At 44.2% G+C, this 11,535-nt stretch overlaps 1 protein-coding gene across 3 annotated transcripts in view; it reads right to left on the reverse strand.

Annotated features, from left to right (window-relative positions):
- SNX19 (sorting nexin 19) overlaps positions 1 to 11,009 on the reverse strand; it is a 39,235-nt gene extending 28,226 nt beyond the window's left edge. For all 3 annotated transcript variants that reach the window (XR_445075.2, XM_007082674.3, XM_042957816.1), the window contains exons 1-7: positions 8,822 to 11,009; positions 6,942 to 7,080; positions 5,593 to 5,693; positions 5,357 to 5,476; positions 3,315 to 3,445; positions 1,958 to 2,054; positions 1,049 to 1,229 (exon numbers count right to left, since the gene is read on the reverse strand). Coding sequence is in view for 2 of the 3 variants with exons in the window: in XM_007082674.3 (XP_007082736.1) it covers positions 1,049 to 1,229; positions 1,958 to 2,054; positions 3,315 to 3,445; positions 5,357 to 5,476; positions 5,593 to 5,693; positions 6,942 to 7,080; positions 8,822 to 10,519 (2,467 nt within the window). In the remaining variant the exon portion in view is untranslated. The remainder of the gene's footprint in view (positions 1 to 1,048; positions 1,230 to 1,957; positions 2,055 to 3,314; positions 3,446 to 5,356; positions 5,477 to 5,592; positions 5,694 to 6,941; positions 7,081 to 8,821) is intronic.
- Between the last annotated feature and the right edge of the window lie 526 nt (positions 11,010 to 11,535).

Here is an 11,535-nt window from a genome sequence, read left to right on the forward strand (position 1 = left end):
AGACATGTGTGAAGAGGTGGGGTTGTAAATTTCATTTTTTCTTCCTCACGGTTAAGCAGAGGTCCCATAGAGTGAGGTCAAGTGACTATTCATGGGCATCCAAGAAACAATGTTGAAATAGGCTTTTTTGTTTTTTTTTTCCTTCTGAACTAAAGATTTTGTGATCTCTTCTTGAAGAGACTTTGTGGGAAACTTTGTCTTGGTGGAACTGAAAACCTTTTTTATAAATTGTAGCTCAGCAAACATACTAATATCCTGGGCTCCCATTTTTGCCCATGTAGAAAACATCTGCACTTTTTCTAGGAAGCAAACCTGCCCTATCCTCACCTCTTCTTTCCTGCTCTATGGTGGGGCACTGGGTGGTATCACTTGCCATGGCAGTAAATAAAACAGAAGGAAAAGCTCCAGGGAGAGGAAGAATTCCATTTCACACAGGTTGCACTTCAGCTGCCCTGTGCTATATCTAAGTGAAGATTTCTAGTAGGCAAGTGGAAAGACAACATCCAACATTTAGGCATCATCAGCACATGTGTTAGATTTGAAATCAATAGTACAAATGAGATCACTCAGGGGGACCATGCGGAGTAAGAATAGAGAGCCAAAAATAAAGCTCTGGAAGGCTAGTAAGAGAACCAACAAATGGGACTAAGAGACTAACTACATGAGAGGCAGAAAGAAAACCAGGAGAGGGGGACCACAGACATGAAGGAAGGAAGTTTTACAGATAAAGGGAGTAGTCCAAAGATGCCAAAGCATGCCATAAATAACATACATAAGATAATGATATGATAAGCATGGATCTCATCTTGCTGGATCAGAGCTCCCTGTTTTTGTGCCCTGTTCCCCTGTTTGACTTAGCTCTGGGGACTGTGTCGGATTCTTCTTTGTATGCCAGGCTCGGCAGAGCACCTCAAGCACTGGTTTTTAACACATGGTTTGCTTAGCTAAACAGAAGAGAAATTAAATGGACAAATCCCAACTGTCACAAGTCCCAAGTATATTATACCATGGCTCCCTTCTCTGTAGGAGCAGGGACCCTGTCGCTTACCCGGATCACTGGTGCTGAGGTCTTGGGCTGGCACGGCTGGATCTGACAAGTAACCATCCACACAACCTTTGGGGATTTGTTCACGGTCTTTTTCTGGGACTTCTGCTGGCTGCATTTCTAGTAACTTTGTCTGTTTTTCAATAAAGGACTCCATCCCAGACATGGATAGGATCTCTGACTCCTGAGGAAAGAGCCAGTGGCACATCACATAAAGTATGAGGAATATACGAGAGCAACTGTGGCACTTGAGTTTCCCTGTTCCTTCTCTGCAAAAGTATCATGAGTACAGAACCCAAATGACTCTGTGACTACCTCAGGAAAGTCTTTAGCTTCTACCAAAACTGCAAGTCAAACAATGCCTTTGTATTTGCACTTGCTGCAAACACATTTGGGTCATCTATTCTTTTCCAGGAACTGGCTTTCCTTCTCATTCTGCCACCTTTTATTCCAAACCCATGGTGCTTGAGAAGTCAAACTGCTGACCAGAGCCAGTAGGAATTACAAACTACCCAGAGAAAATACTTTTAGAATAAAAGTTAGAGGGGTGCCCGGGTGGCTCAGTTGGTTAAGCGTCCGACTTCAGTTCAGGTCATGATCTCGCGGTTCATGAGTTCAAGCCCTGCATCAGGCTCTGTGCTCAGAGCCTGGAGCCTGCTTCAGATTCTGTGTCTCCCTCTCTCTTTGCCCCTTCCCCAGCTCACACTCTGTCTCTCTCTGTCTCAAAAAGAAATAAACATTAAAAAAAAAAACTTAAAAAAAAAAAAGAATAAAAGTTAGAGACACAGATGCTGGTTAGGTCCTTCAGCAAGGCACCTACATCCCTCCTAACTTTAGAGAATGTCTCAATTGTCTATAACTGCAGGGTCAACCTCCCAGTGATTAATTCCAGGAGTCATCTGGTTATCTTACCACACTGCCTTCCTGGAAACAATAGAGAATCTTCTCAGGTGCTTCAGTTATATTCAGTGCTGGAGCAATCTTACTGGATGAGAACCTCAGCCTGGACCTGGTATTGACACAACGAGCAGAAACAGAATGTAATGCATGATTTTGATTCCTATATGAAGGACTGACAAGTATTAATACCTTAAAACAAGAACACTCATACTTATTCTAGGGATCTTACTGTGGTCAGAGTTGCCAGGAGAGACCTGGCCCTGAAATTCCCCAAGTGACAGACAGTCAGGCAATTCTCAATACATAGTGCAACCACTGCACTAAGCTATGTGCACAACGCATTTGTGAAAGGGCTTTTGCTAATGTAAAACAGGGACCAGTCTATCATGGCTGTATTCCCATAAGCTAGAAGAATGGCTAGCATATACTATATTCTCATTAAAAATTTGTCAAAGATTAAAGAGACGTGTGGAATAAACCAAGGCTTTAGTTGTTACTGTTGGTACCCTATTTGCACATCCATTTATTCTCCTTGTATTCCAAATAAAACCAGGGGAGGGACCACAAGTGCTAACCTCAATGTTTCAAGGATCTTATAAGCACAGATATCATGGTCACCTTTCAAAATATGGGCTCGGTAAAAAAAAAAAAAAAAAAAAAAAAAAAAAAAAAAAAAGGCTAAAAATTATGAGTGTTATTGCTGGTACATGCCCACATGTACACAAAGACAGTCAGACGTACAGACATAAACATACAAACTCTATCCTTCCCTCTCCCCACTCCAACACACACATAAACACACCTTATCTCTCTCTCTCTCTCAGTCTTTCTCTCTGTCTCTTCATAATGGCCCAGATACAGATATGAAATTTGCACTAAAGGTTAAGAGTGGTGCCATTCCCTTCCACATGTTGGCTTTGAAAGGGTATATTTGGGACCCTAGTGCAGGAAACAATAGCTGGCCCCTTCCTGTTTATTGCTAGTATATGCATCTTTGGAGCTAAGAGTTGCAGAAACGATGGCAAACAGAGATCAGTTATCAGCCTTAATTCTTCATAGAAAAGAAACATCTCAATTTTACAGGAAAATAGAAAAGGACACTATCTCTATTCTAGAGTTTTCCTTCTAATTAAAAATTCCTGATCAGTTTAAGTCCTGGGATCCTATGGCGAGACAAACATTCATCAGGGATGCCTATGCTGGATCTTAGGCTCCTTTAGGTTGGTGGAGCCTGGTTTTGTATAATAACTGGTATGTGTTACCCATCTCCTCTCTCCTAGGGATTGAAAGTGGAGATGGGATTTGGCTGAAGACTGGCAATCAACTTGAGAACTGGAAAGGGTCCCTGGATAACTGAAGGGTTTCTCACTTGCTAGTCTTCTTGCCTTCTGTCTGGGGCTTGCTTTCTGTCTCGGCCTCACTCAGCTCTTCTGTGGGACTCTGGGGTTCAGAGCGAGGAAATGCTGTCTTCAAGGTGTCCACGATAGCACTCACCACCATCTGCAGGGGTCAGAGGTGCAGGGTCAGACAGGAACCACCAAATGAGCAGTTGTCTCACGCTGCTTTATGCAATTAGGATGCGCAGATAGCTAGGCTAGCTAGTGGAGTCTTACTCATCAGCACAGTCAGGTATCAGGCAGATTTACTGTCAACTATTCTCCCTTTTCTCTATGGCCATAAAAATCTTCTTCCTCACAGAGTTAAGACAAACAATACCATGGGAAAATAAGTCAAAACAAACAATGAGATAAATAAAAACCTTGAGAGTTCTACAGGCTGGTGAAATGCTTTTCATTTCTCAATTTCTTTCCTTGTATATAAAGGAATAATTTTTAGTTTGTAAATCAATAATACTTTCACCAAGATGTAAATAAATGGAAGTAACATAGGCAGGGATATATGGAAAAAAGAAAGAGTAAAGATTATCAAATAAGAAATGCAGTCTGGTAGCATACATATTAACATGCTCAGAGTAATTCACAGAGTAAAGAACTGGTTTTTTCCAGTTAATTCAAACAATTTCTCTTCTTTACAGAAAGAATAACAAAAATCACTCATGTCAAAATTAAGGAATCTTGAGTTGATATCAACTTTTCTACTCATAAACACCAAATATTTGGTCATAAAGACCAAATAAAGCAATCCTCACTGAAGAGTAAGAGTTGTCTGCATTTCTCAGAATGGGAAAATGGCATATAGATATTTGCTAAAAAGGAAAATGCACAAACAAATGAAACCCTACAACACTCAAGAAATGAAAAGAAATCTTTACTTTTCCTTTGGTGCTCCTTGCTAATTAACACTGCTGGCTAAGAGTAGTGTCATGCCTTCCTGAATTCATGCCTGTGTTCATCCTCTATAAGGAGCACAGCTAGCACAGCTGAGACAAGGCTGGAGTGGCTAAGACTACAGTAAAGCATAGGGCATAACAAACCAAGGAAAGAACACAGAGGACAGTATGAATAGATAATGGCACCTTGCTCTCAAGGCTCACAAAATTGTAGATCTCTGGGGAGGGTCTTTATCTGCTTTGTCATTGTTGTGTCACCAGCAGCTAATACTATTCATGGCTTTGAGGAGGCAAGCAGTAACTGGATGGTGAGTCAGTGAGTGAACACATCTGTGTGGATGGACACATCTGCATGGAACTTTGGGGATTCTACCTCATTCATCCCTTTCCAGTTTGCAGGTTTTTCCTCACAGCAGTGAATTTCTCCTAATTCCTACCACATGAAATTCCACTTTAACATTTTATCCTCTTAAGTTTAGAGTGATGCCCCACCTTCTGCTAATGAGTCAGTGTTTTCTAACCTTTTAAAACATATCCCATCTTTTGATAAACATAAGTCTCAGACTTGTGCCCTGGGGACTCTAAAATCAGCTGGTAATCACTATTTATAGGATATAATGTACTACAGAAATATCCTTCTCCTACCATCTCCAAAGGCTCTGAGATCCCCTCTTGAAAGTACAATTCTCTCCACTCTCTGTTCCCTAGCAGAGAATCACCACACCAGTCTAAGTCCAGCTGAGTGTGTGGTCTTGGGGCTCTTTTACTTGAGTGACCAATACCAAGAATGATCTCCTCCAGAAAAGACTTTTCTGACCTCACCTATTTATGGAGGTACAGATCTATCCTTACCTCCTTCCACTAGAATAACAATGTCATAATATCCCCCAGGAGATATGTGTACATGTATAGTGTCAGGGTGAGTGTATCCTCATAGTTGCTTACTGTAATTCAGGAAGGTGATGATCCAAGCAATATTTGCAAGAGGTCTTGAAAATTCTAGTCCACGTTCTACTGACTCCTTTCTGCTGTCTCTCCCCATCCCCAATCTCCTTTATTTTTTAGTCCCTGCCTATGCTCTGATGGGACACTAAAGCTGAGCACAGTGGCCCTGCAGGTACCTTGTCTATTCTGGACACCATGAATGGTTTCTTGACAAAGGCAATACGAGCATCTGTGTTCAGAGCAAGGAACTCCTGTATCTCCTCACTGTTAGCGATCTCTGGAATGGCACAGAGTTGCTGCAAAAGACACAAGAAAGACTTCAAAGAGAAATTCCTGTCCCCAGGTCTCTCCAGCTTGGCTTGGGTATCTGGTAATCAGAATGAGAGCACAACCAAAACAGAAGGATACTGACCTTTAGAAAGGATTCCAGGAGGCTCTTACGGGCTTCTACTCTGTCACTATCCATGTTTCCAAATGGAAGATCTGGAAAGAGCTTTTTAGGACCCTTTACGTCTTAAAAAAAACAAAAAACAAAAACACAAACTCATTCACTTAACACTTACTGAGGTATTCCATATAAAACATATCATATATGTAAGGAAAACAGAACTACTGAATACATTCCTAGGATTTTTTTAATTTCAGGAGTTCCAAATATATCTTAAGGAAATAATACTTACAATCTACTCTTGTACTAAGGTATATGAGGCCATACACTACAATGGTTATAGATGAAGGCTCTGAACTCCAGTTGCCCAAGTTAAATTTTTTTCAAGTTTATTTATTTTAGTTTTTTAAATGTTTATTTAGAGAGGAGAGAGAGACAGAGCGCAAGCAGGGGAGGGGCAGAGAGAGGAGACACAGAATCTGAAGCAGGCTCCAGGCTCTGAGCTGTCAGCACAGAGCCCAACGCAGGTCTTGAACTCAAACTGCGAGATCATGACCTGAGCTGAAGTCGGATGCTTAACCGACTGAGCCACCCAGACGTCCCTTTCTTCTGCAAGTTTAAAGTTTTGCTCCAGTCCCTACTGTGAGAATGACCTAAGGCAAGTTGTTTAATCTTCCTTTGACTTTTTTTTTCTGTATAATGATAATATCTGTTCCATAAGCTGTTAGAATTAAATGAGCTAATATATGTAAAGTACTCAGAAGAGAAACTGGAATATATTTTCAAGTTTAACTCAGTAGTAGCTATTGTTATTAAGAAAGAAAATACATAACTGAAATCCATAACTTATGCCTAAACTTTATTTGGGTGATCATCAGTAATTTTTTTTTTTTTAAACAAAGTAGCTGCTTACCAGCTTTTATTTAGATTTAAATTTTATTATCTTTTTGTACTGTTCCTACGCCTTATGGGTGTCAAACAACACAGACACAAAAGCCTGATTTTTGAAGGATGGCAAACATTTCTGGATACTATTTTAATATTTAAGAGCAATCCATCGATGCCTCTGGAAAAGTTAATTTAATGCCTCATGCTACCTCACAGACACAGGAGCAAATGTGAAAGCTTCTTAAGCTTAAACTAGATAGGCCCCAGAACAGAGCATTCAGTGGCAAAGAAATTCCTCAGAAACAATGTGATCAGTGCCATCCTGCACTAAAAAGCATCTGAAAACAAATGGGGGAAGCACAGGCTCCTTGATGCTGTGTTCTCCTCCACCATCCCTCCTCACAAACTAGTAGGCCTCTAGCCTCTCAGATCAGGTGGCTAGATATGTAAAGCAAGCAGGCAGTCCAGCCTGGGGAAACTCTGACTTTTGATGAACTTCCGTAGATCTGATTTCTCCTCCAGACGTGTCTGCAGATTGAGGAACTCGCGGTAGCGGCGATTCACAGTGTGGTAGGCCAGCTGCTGCAGGCCACTGCTGTTCTCACCGTCCAGAGCTGTCTCATACTGTTGAATGAACAAATTTGTTTAGTGCAGCAGCTCATTGGCCACAGAGTAAGAGCAGAGTAGGGGTAGAGGGAGAAAGATGTTCCTATTGTTTCTGAACCTATTAGAGCTGATTGCTGCCCTGAGTTGTAATGAGTAACTCAAATTCCCAGGGCAGCTGAATTAAGGAATGAGATGCATTTCCTAACACATGTGCCCCAGAAAAAGAAGAGTTTTGCTGTTCTCCATTCTCTTCTTCCATCTCAAAACTCCCTCCTGCAAACACTTTGACTTATAAAATTGGCTAATTAATTTTCAAATCTCAGAGTATAAAACAGAAGATAAAACAGCAATAAAAGTGACACTGCCTCTTTCACTCCTAAATAATGGGTTTGGACGTTATAAGAGGATAACCATTTGCTATTATACTCAACCAGTGATTATTTATGTTAGTTGGGAGAAGAACAAATAATCCAGAACAGCTGATGAATAAAATCATTTGTTTGCCTGGAATGCATTAAAGAACCATGTGTTTTTATTTTGCTTTGGGCAGATTAATTATTATTCTTGGAGCTCAAGTGAAATTTGTTTTCCTAAGTACATATCATCTGTATGATTGGAAGTCACATGAAGACTGGAGATGTCGTAAGGGGTCAAGGTTTGCTGTCTTAATATGCGTGGAGGGCCAGTATGTGGGAAAAGACAACTTGTACTGGATGTTCCCCCAGAGTGAACACCCTGAACAGCATGGAAGCTGTAACTTAGTACAGGGTAGACTTTTTGACAGAGTAGTTAAGATATAATGAAATTATGTGGAAGAACTATGTATGCACTTGTCATTAGGAGTAGGTTACCATTATTATTTGGAGGAGGTATTAAAGTGTGAGGCAAGTGATGGAAGAAACGATCTCTTTGTTGGTGGGACTTAAAGCTATTTTAAAATTCTCTAGAGCCAGAGAGAACTATTCATTATGAACTGACATGAGCAAAGTAGTAGTCCCTCACACTAGCACTGAGAAGGCCTAGCTATGAGACAGATGGAATTCAGGGTGGGGCTCTCAAACTTGGAACACCTGCGAATTAGGATGTTTTCTGTGGATTTTTCTCCATGAGGGACACTAGTCAATACTCATACATTCCCAAACCTGGCTGCACGTCAAAAATCACTTGGGCTGCTTTTTAAATATTCAGATTCTGATAGATTTGGAATGAGAATTTCCAAAAATACCCTCTTCAGGTAATCTGGAAGCAGCCTATCCTACAGCCAGTTAAAGGGAGACTCTGCTATAACTGAACCCATCTGATACATGAACCCCTTCATAACATCTTTGCCAAGTAGTTCCTACTTCTGTGCTTAAACATCTCTAGGAATGAGGAACTTGCTACCTTCTGAGATGTATATAGGTAAATAAACTTCCTTCCTAAACAAAGTACAAAAAATACTAGTAATTAAAAAAGGAAAGAAAGAAATGAACAGTAGAAAGAGAATTTCTGGACAAAACTCTATACATTGGGAACCACTGAAAAATATGACCCTCAGTATCCTAAGAATCCTGAGATTCTAGGATTGTCTGCATGGGTACAAAACAGAGGCCAACTCTGCTTTACAAATGATCTTCAGACCATTCACATATAGATTCTTGTTCAATTAAACATAATAAGTGAAGAGTACCCTCTCTCCCTTAGATTCCTAGCTTCGCTGACTCTGCTTTCCAAACCCATTCCCAGCCCAGTGGGGGTGACCAAATTCTAATCCTGTTACCTTCACCGTGTAGAGTGTGTATGGGTGGAATCCAGTGCCACTGTGCTCTCGAGCAGTAATGGTACCAGTGATACGAAGGTTCTGGATAACAACTGGGCCGTCTGGACTGTTCAGGGGCTCAAAGCTGAAGGTGGCTGAGCTGACAGGACCGGTTGGAGAGGAGGACAGCAGAACCTGTGGGAGACTAGGATCTAAGGAGCTCACGCCGTTGGTGAGATCCTTCTCTAAGCATGAGGGTCGTGGGGGGCAGGTCCTCTCCGGATCTGTCAGCAAAGCTGTAAGAGAGGTGACATCTCCTTGCTCTACTTCCTTGTCTGCTGTGTCAATGTGGATCTCTGGGCAGGAAGTCAGCATGGAGACCAGCAGGCCTGCCTCTGTTTCTGTTCCTGGACCCTCCTCGGCCTCTGCTCCTTCGATTCCTTCAGATGCCTCAACATTCTTAGACTCCAGAGACTGGGGACCCTCTAGGGCACACAGGGCATCCTGGATCCTGTCAGAGAGGAAGTTGCCTGGGGTCATGAGCATGATGGTTTCTTTACTCAGTTCAGACAATGGAGACTCCAGCTCTTCACATAAGAACAAAGGGCCTCGAATATCTGGCTGTAGGAAATGAGATGAGTTGTTTCCTACTTTTCTTTCTTCTGGCATTCCACCCAATTCTCCCTCTATTGCTTCATGGCCTTCTTCAACTTCTGGCGAGTGGTGGGAAGGCCCCTCTGGCTCGCTACAGTTTAGTAGCACTGGTGCTGCTGCTGGAGACGGGGCTCTCACTTCTGGCAGACTCTGTACCTCAACAATCAGAGGCAGAGATGTGGGCACTGAGGGCTTTTCCAGAGCACTGGCTGGGGAGGTTGGTTTAACCACTCCTGTAGGATTATTTCTGGCCTTGGAAAAGATGCCCACAAGTACAAGGTGGATCCAGTCGGGATCTGAAAGCTTGCTGATTAGTGGTAAGATTACATTGCAAGTAATGAGTTCCACCACAACATGGCGCCCGGTCCGGGTCTCCAAGTGGGGCTTTGGCACGAGTCCTTGCAGTAACAAATTTACAATGCCACGTGTATAGGTGACCTCAGTGCTGGGGCTCTGTACAGCAGGATGTGGGGCAGTAGCTCGGCAGTAAGCCTCCCAGAGCTGGGAGGGCTCGACTGTACCACTCTGCTTCTCAGCTGTGGCCTCCTTTGCCTGAATATAGCTCTGCAGGTGACAACCGCACAGAGTCAGAACCCTCTGAACAAGAGCATGACTGTCCACCATGCCCATCCTCCTCCGGAGCTCCTGGACCAAGCCTCTCATGGCGGCCTCCATTTCTTCCTCAAAGGCTGGCTCCTGGCTCACTGAGCGATACCAGGAAGACACAAAGTCCCGAATAATCATCTGGATGGTGCGGTTGATCTCCTGTTCCAATTGCCTCTCTGCCTCAGGGTTTGGAGGACAGGTGGCCACTGGGATGAAGCGTTCCAGATGCAGTCGACCTGAAGCCCCCACAATGGCGTTTGAGCCCAGCCATCCTCCCAGCACCGCTAGCAATGCAGACAGAAGGCAGAGAAGCCACACATTGACCAGAAGGTGGATGACCATGAGCCAGCCGAGCACGATCCCCACAGTCATCAGCTTCCGGCTACTCAGCAGGTTACTGAGGCTCCAGCTGGACTCAGATGGAGTCTCTTGCAACGAGGACACTGTCTCTGCCTTCATGGCTGAAAGGGGCAGGTGGCTACCCAGACAACCGCTCTCTTATCTCACCTGAGTTAGGGAATGGGGCATTAATTGTGTACGGAGACGAGGTTATGTGGAGTGCTATTCAGGACCCGGCGGGGCTCTGGGCCCTCCACGTCCTAGAGGCAATGCAAAGCGACAGAGGCGGCTCTGCTTCTCCCCCTCGCTCCAGCCCCTTCCAGCGGAGAAGCTGCTCTCAAAGACTCGGCTGCCTTCATAATGCGGGGTCGGGGAGCCTCCGCGCAGCCTGGGGAGGGCGGGGCAGGGCCTTCAGCGGCCCTCACCTGACACTTACAGACGCCGTGCACCGGGTCACATACCGCTGGAGGGCGCGCCCAGACCGAGCCCCGATGTTCGAGGGACTCAACGGTGTCTTCGCCGCCGCCCTCGGAGAGACCCTCCGCCGGTTTGGGGTCCCGGACGACTGCGCTCCGCAGCGCGACTTCTGTCACGGCTGCCGGCCGGCGGCCGCCGGCGACAGCTTCCGGGTCGACGTCGGCGGAACAGGGCATGCTGGGAGAGCGTTAGCGCACCCCTAGGCGCGGCGCTGCGCATCGCCCCCTGGTGGTGAGGAACGGCCGTGACAGCACCTGCGGACACCGGTTTCCCAAACTGCTTGCAGAGCCAGTGTTCAAGGGTGTGACCAAAGACTCGTGGAACGCAGAGAGGCCTTGCAGGCAGAACCGCCCCCCCCCCCCCCCCGCCGAAGGACTGAGACTTCTAGGTTTAATTATTAAATAAAGTTCGCTGACATCTCTTCCTGCTTAGGCAAAGTCTCAGTAACCCAGTTTGTTTCAATCCCATATGGAAATGTTTTCGTTGTCATGATACATTTCAACATTTACCCTGCTTCCCCCCCAGAGCCCCCCCTCGAATCCCCAATACACAGCTCACCTACCTTGTTCTGAGCAATTGCAGAACACAAGGCATAAAACATTATTAAGGGATGGATTTATTCCTTAAATTTCATATACTGTGTTACAAAATCCTATTTG

Source organism: Panthera tigris, chromosome D1 (genome assembly GCF_018350195.1).
Source record: "Panthera tigris isolate Pti1 chromosome D1, P.tigris_Pti1_mat1.1, whole genome shotgun sequence".
NCBI classification, from domain to species: Eukaryota; Metazoa; Chordata; class Mammalia; order Carnivora; family Felidae; genus Panthera; species Panthera tigris.